Source organism: Oncorhynchus tshawytscha, linkage group LG07, assembly GCF_018296145.1.
Source record: "Oncorhynchus tshawytscha isolate Ot180627B linkage group LG07, Otsh_v2.0, whole genome shotgun sequence".
NCBI classification, from domain to species: domain Eukaryota; kingdom Metazoa; phylum Chordata; class Actinopteri; order Salmoniformes; family Salmonidae; genus Oncorhynchus; species Oncorhynchus tshawytscha.
In genome coordinates this window covers 67,398,208-67,405,471 of record NC_056435.1, presented here as the reverse complement: position 1 = coordinate 67,405,471, position 7,264 = coordinate 67,398,208, and the positions used below count along the sequence as shown (strand labels likewise).

General features: G+C 42.9%; 1 protein-coding gene across 2 annotated transcripts in view; it reads left to right on the top strand.

Annotated features, from left to right (window-relative positions):
* Positions 1-5,362: 5,362 nt before the first annotated feature.
* The window catches only part of grip2b (glutamate receptor interacting protein 2b), a 205,900-nt gene continuing 203,998 nt past the window's right edge, over positions 5,363-7,264 (top strand). For both annotated transcript variants that reach the window (XM_042324861.1, XM_042324859.1), the window contains exon 1: positions 5,363-5,507. In XM_042324861.1, the coding sequence (XP_042180795.1) occupies positions 5,465-5,507 (43 nt within the window). In that variant the 5' untranslated portion in view covers positions 5,363-5,464. The remainder of the gene's footprint in view (positions 5,508-7,264) is intronic.

The window sequence follows — 7,264 nt, the reverse complement described above, 5'->3', positions numbered from 1 at the left end:
CAATTGGATACCACGAAATAGCGGAGAAAAAGTGGGTAAAATAAATAAATAACTAAATAAAATAATAAACATTGAAGTGTTAGGATCAAGGTTAAGGGTGTGAATTGGGGCCGGCTGACAGCAGTGTCACCCAGGTCCTGCAGCATGTCTTTGGGGCCACTAGAATGTGAGTCTTAGAAAGAGGATGTGGGAGGAGATGAGCGAGGGAATAAAACTCTTTCATCTTCTGTGTCGCTTGCTGCTAGGCCTCATTATAACACACATCAAATCAGGAGGGTGTAGATCTGCTCGGCATATGTACTAGGAGGGGTGTGTGTGTGCACGCTCTTGTGTGTGCGCGTACCCATGTGTGTGCGCTCGCGTGTGTGTTTACATGTGTTTATGTGTATGTGTGTGTGTGTGTGTGTTTACATGTGTGTGTGTCTGTTTATGTGTGTGTGTGTGTGTGTTTATGTGTGTGTGTGTGTTTACGTGTGTTTATGTGTATGTGTGTGTGTGTGTGTGTTTACATGTGTGTGTGTGTCTGTTTATGTGTGTGTGTGTGTGTGTGTTTATGTGTGTGTGTGTGTGTGTGTGTGTGTGTGTTTACGTGTGTTTATGTGTGTGTGTGTGTGTGTGTGTTTATGTGTGTGTGGGGGTATCTACCAGGAATTAGGTACAGGTCTCTACCACCAGTCTCATCTCAACATGCCTCCTGATGATCTCCATACAGCACAGCAGAATACCTTCAAGAGATGCATCCATTTGTTTCTTAAATAACTTTAAATTGGAAATAAATAATATTCCTTATTATCCACTATAGTTGCTGTACCACAGGTGCAAGTGATGTCTTCCTGTTCTTCCACAGGTGTAGAGCAAAAATGATGATGAAATAAGAACAATGACAATGCTCACTGTTCGTGCTTCCAAGGGTCAGACTTCATCGATTTGTAGCAGTAAAGAAAGCAGTTTTACAGTTGTCATTAGGTGTATTTCAGATGAAGACTACATCCTACATGTTAGAGACTCTACAGTAGACTACATCCTACATGTTAGAGACTCTACAGTACACTACATCCTACATGTTAGAGACTCTACAGTACACTACATCCTACATGTTAGAGACTCTTCAGTACAGAACATCCTACATGTTAGAGACTCTTCAGTACAGAACATCCTACATGTTAGAGACTCTTCAGTAGACTACATCCTACATGTTAGAGACTCTTCAGTAGACTACATCCTACATGTTAGAGACTCTACAGTAGACTACATCCTACATGTTAGAGACTCTACAGTACACTACATCCTACATGTTAGAGACTCTACAGTACACTACATCCTACATGTTAGAGACTCTTCAGTAGACTACATCCTACATGTTAGAGACTCTACAGTACACTACATCCTACATGTTAGAGACTCTACAGTACACTACATCCTACATGTTAGAGACTCTACAGTACACTACATCCTACATGTTAGAGACTCTACAGTACACTACATCCTACATGTTAGAGACTCTACAGTACACTACATCCTACATGTTAGAGACTCTACAGTACACTACATCCTACATGTTAGAGACTCTTCAGTACAGTACATCCTACATGTTAGAGACACTTCAGTAGACTACATCCTACATGTTAGAGACTCTTCAGTAGATTACATCCTACATGTTAGAGACTCTTCAGTAGACTACATCCTACATGTTAGAGACTCTTCAGTACAGTACATCCTACATGTTAGAGACACTTCAGTACTTTGATTTTCCATTCTCTCCCAACCCCACCGCACTCCATCAGAAGACGTGAGATCTCCACAAAGCAAAGAGGAAAGGCTGAGTTTTCTAGTCTAAGACTGCAGCTCTATTGTTAGCTGTGTGTGTCCCCCTCAAATTATACACTAGTCCCTATGGGCCCTGGTCAAGTGTAGTGCACTATAGAGTGAATAGGGTACCATTTTGGACAAATTAGGATGTTAGAGTGTCCATTCAGATTAGAGAGACTTGGCTTGGCACCTCACAGAGAAGATGCCTGTCAGCTACTGTTGTCTGGCACCTCACAGAGAAGATGCCTGTCAGCTACTGTTGTCTGGCACCTCACAGAGAAGATGCCTGTCAGCTACTGTTTCTTGGCACCTCACAGAGAAGATGCCTGTCAGCTACTGTTGCTTGGCACCTCACAGAGAAGATGCCTGTCAGCTACTGTTTCTTGGCACCTCACAGAGAAGATGCCTGTCAGCTACTGTTGCTGGGCACCTCACAGAGAAGATGCCTGTCAGCTACTGTTGCTGGGCACCTCACAGAGAAGATGCCTGTCAGCTACTGTTGCTGGGCACGCTGTGTTAGGATACTTTACTGAGGTCAGGGCTATGCTAGGACGGGTGTGTGTGTGTGCGTGTGCGCATGCACGTGCGTCTATGTGTGTCTGTGTGTCGGTTCGTGTGTGTGTGTCTGTGTCTGTGTTTGCACATATCATATGTCAGTATTTGTGTGTGTGTGTGTGTGTGTGTGGTGAATGTATCCTGACAGGACAGGGTGCTGTACAGTATGTAACCTGACAGGACAGGGTGCTGCACAGTATGTAACCTGACAGGACAGGGTGCTGTACAGTATGTAACCTGACAGGACAGGGTGCTGTACAGTATGTAACCTGACAGGACAGGGTGCTGCACAGTATGTAACCTGACAGGACAGGGTGCTGTACAGTATGTAACCTGACAGGACAGGGTGCTGTACAGTATGTAACCTGACAGGACAGGGTGCTGCACAGTATGTAACCTGACAGGACAGTGTGCTGCACAGTATGTAACCTGACAGGACAGGGTGCTGTACAGTATGTAACCTGACAGGACAGGGTGCTGCACAGTATGTAACCTGACAGGACGCTGTACAGTATGTAACCTGACAGGACAGGGTGCAGTACAGTATATAACCTGAGAGGTAAAAAGTAATTTGAAAGTAATTTATTTGTGACAGGCCATGGTGTGAAGGTAATTTATTTGTGACAGGCCAGGGTGTGAAGGTAATTTAAAATAAGGAGAGGGAGAGGGAGATAAGTTATGCCCTGAAATAAGGAGAGAAGGAAAAGTTACACCCTGAAATAAGGAGAGAAGGAGAAGTTACACCCTGAAATAAGGAGAGAAGGAGAAGTTACACCCTAAAAGAAGGAGAGAAGGAGAAGTTACACCCTGAAAGAAGGGGAAGTTACACCCTGAAATAAGGAGAGAAGGAGAAGTTACACCCTGAAATAAGGAGAGAAGGAGAAGTTACACCCTGAAATAAGGAGAGAGAAGGAGAAGTTACACCCTGAAATAAGGAGAGAAGGAGAAGTTACACCCTGAAATAAGGAGAGAAGGAGAAGTTACACCCTGAAATAAGGAGAGAAGGAGAAGTTACACCCTGAAATAAGGATGCTTGTGCTTCTAGAGAAGGAGAAGTTACACCCTGAAATAAGGAGAATAGAAGGAGAATGAGTGATGGTACAGCATAGGCAAGATACCTACAGTAATAAGAGAGTAGTAATCCAAGTGGAGTTAAAGTGGCTAGTGATACATGTATTACATAAGGATGCCTGAAAGCATAAGGAGAGAAGTAACATTATATAAGGTAGCATTGTTTAAAAGTGATATATTTTACACCCTGAAATAAGAGTCAGTGTCATTGAAGGAGCCACTCAATGTTAGTGGTGGCTGTTTACAGTCTGATGGCCTTGAAAGCTGTTTTTAGTCTCTCGGTCCCAGCTTTGATGAGAACCTCGCCTTCTGGATGACAGTTACACCCTGAAATCCTTGATGAATGGCCTTCCTGTAGCATCGGGTGGTGAGGTGTCCTGGAAGGAGAAGTTACCCTCACCCTGCAATAAGGCGGTGAGAGGAAGCATCTGAGAAGCTTTTTACACCCTGAAAGAAGTGGAGTTTGTCTGTGAGAAGGAGCTACCCTCTCCACTACTGTTCCATCACCCTGAAATAAGGAGAGAAGGAGAAGTTACACCACCTGAAATAAGGAGAGAAGGAGAACAGGGTTACACCCTGAAATAAGGAGAAGTTACACCCTGAAATAAGGAGAGAAGGAGAAGTTACACCCTGAGAAGGAGAAGAAGTTACAAGGAGAGAAGGAGAAGTTACACCCTGAAATAAGGAGAGAAGGAGAAGTTACACCCTGAAATAAGGAGAGAAGGAGAAGTTACACCCTGAAATAAGGAGAGAAGGAGAAGTTACACCCTGAAATAAGGAGAGAAGGAGAAGTTACACCCTGAAATAAGGAGAGAAGGAGAAGTTACACCCTGAAATAAGGAGAGAAGGAGAAGTTACACCCTGAAATAAGGAGAGAAGGAGAAGTTACACCCTGAAATAAGGAGAGAAGGAGAAGTTACACCCTGAAATAAGGAGAGAAGGAGAAGTTACACCCTGAAATAAGGAGAGAAGGAGAAGTTACACCCACACCCTGAAATAAGAGAAGGAGAGTTACACCCTGAAATAAGGAGAGAGAAGTTACACCCTGAAATAAGGAGAGAAGGAGACGTTACACCCTGAAATAAGGAGAGAAGGAGAAGTTACACCCTGAAATAAGGAGAGAAGGAGACGTTACACCCTGAAATAAGGAGAGAAGGAGAAGTTACACCCTGAAATAAGGAGAGAAGGAGAAGTTACACCCTGAAATAAGGAGAGAAGGAGAAGTTACACCCTGAAATAAGGAGAGTGGGAAATAACTAGGCCATCAAAAGTCCCGAAGGCTTTGAGCAGCATACAATTTACCATGTTTTAATCAGAGAGAAAGAGAGAGAGATGCAGAGAGAAGAAGAGATGTCAAGAGAGATGCAGAGTGAGTGCGTGTGTGAGAGAGGAAGTGCATGTTTCAGAGAGATAGAGAGCGAGAGTGCGATGTCAAGAGAGATGCAGAGTGAGTGCGCGTGTGAGAGAGGAAGTGCATGTTTGAGAGAGATAGAGAGCGAGAGTGCGATGTCAAGAGAGATGCAGAGTGAGTGCGTGAGTGTGAGAGAGAGAGGGAGAGTGAGAGAGAGAGAGAGAGAGGGATAAAAGAGAGAGACTTTAAGCTTAATATGAAGTTATTAATGATGAAAATCCTTCATTACCACCGAACAACTATATTGTTATTTAAATGACGTGGTTGAAATAATACATAGTGATAGGCTATTGATCGATCATTAGGACTTACAGTTCTTACCAATGATAATTATTTAAATCGACCATACTAGTGAGCGTGCATTGAGGGGGCATAGCGAGGAGTACAGATGGGGTAGAGAGAAAGAGAAAGACAGAGAGAAACAGAGAGAGTGAGAGCGAGAGAGAGAGAGTAGGAGAGAGAGAGAGAGAAAGAGAGAGAGAGAAAGAGAGTAGGAGAGAGGGAGAGAGAGCGAGAGAGAGAAAGTGAGAGAGAGAGAGAGAGAAGCGCGTTACCTACATCTTTTCCTCTGATTCCTTTTCTCCATCATCTGTAACGAGGATATATTAAGAGGGGAAAATGCTCTTTCTTCAAGCCATCTTAAGAAGAAGAATACAAAAAGGTAGTAGTATTTTCCAAGTATAATTGAGCATGAGACGATCACATAATTGCATAGTAACTTCAAACTCACATGTCACCGTGCCATATTGCCTAGGTAGTTATCTTTCTTTCGGGCATTGACTGAATAATAGCAATTTGACAGGTCTATTACTTAAAATTGGCTTCTTTCATTGTGATCAATTTGTCTGCTATACACATGCAAATGAAAAAAGTCGTAAACCATTCTATGAGCAGGGAACAGAGGCCGACCTCTTTGGAGAGGTGATTTGAACACTGTCAGCATGCTTCCACCGAACAACAGGATGACCATTGTTCATGTGATTTTCTAATAAGTGGTTTTGACTCTCATTATGGTAACCCAGCTGCAGATAATGACCTAAAACAGTGTTTCCCAACTCCGGTCCTCCAGTTCCACCAACAGCACACATTTATGTTGTAGCCACGGACAAACGCACTTGATTCAACTTAACGAGGGTTATTTGTTAACAAGTTGAATCAGGTGTGCTTGTTGAGGGCTACACTAAATAATGTGTACTGTTGGGGGTACTGGAGGACTGGCGTTGGGAACCACTGTTGTTGGTACTGGAGGACTGGAGTTGGGAACCACTGTTGGGGATACTGGAGGACTGGAGTTGGGAACCACTGTTGGGGGTACTGGAGGACTGGAGTTGAGAACCACTGTTGGGGGAACTGGAGGACTGGAGTTGGGAACCACTGTTGGGGGGTACTGGAGGACTGGAGTTGGGAACCACTGATGGGGGTACTGGAGGACTGGAGTTGGGAACCACTTTTGGGGGAACTGGAGGACTGGATTTGGGAACCACTGATGGGGGTACTGGAGTTGGGAACCACTGTTGGGGGTACTGGAGGACTGGAATTGGGAACCACTGTTGGGGGTACTGGAGGACTGGAGTTGAGAACCGCTGACCTATAGAAGGAATGTTGATGGGGTTGACAGTATAACATTCAGTCATCAGAATAAATCCATTCTGTACCCTAATCAACATGTCTAGAGTAATACTGCGTTGACATAGTAAGTTTCATTCCAATATAATACAGCACACTAGTTCACAAGCGTCCAACTCAATTAATCAATGATTCAGTTAACTGAATATACTTTGTTTGCTTTAATATTTCATATAATAATATCGATAATATTTGCTTAAACATTGTGGATTTTTCCTTATTTCCTTCCTGGTTTCATGTGTAATTTATTTATGAATTCAGTGGAACTGATAGAATCTTTGAAGTGGTGCTCTTCCTTCCTTCCTTGAGTTCAATATGCGGGTGCTGCCACCTGTTGGTAGGTTAGGATCCAGCAGTCACTGTAACTAGTTTTATTAGACTGGGGTTATACAAATGAATGAATTTCTTGAATGTATAAATAAATGAAATGATTGAGTTGAACTGGAATATTTTAAGTTTAGGATATTAACTTCTGTGTTTATTCATTCTACTTGAAATTTAATTTCAGAACTATTCAGATTTTCTGAATCAGCAGGCATTGGTTTGGTCACACAAATATCTTCAAGTTTTACTCTTTGTCACAACTGGCACCATATTCCCTATATAGTGCACTACTTTTGACCAGACCCCTATGGGTCCTGTTAAAAAAGTAGTGCACTATGTAGGGAGAAAGGGTGTTATTAGGGATGCTATTTTAGAATGCATAAGGAGACACAGTAATGAGGACAGACATGATTCAAATGGATTCCTCTGTTAGTTGATTTAATCAAATCAGATCCAATTTTATTGGTT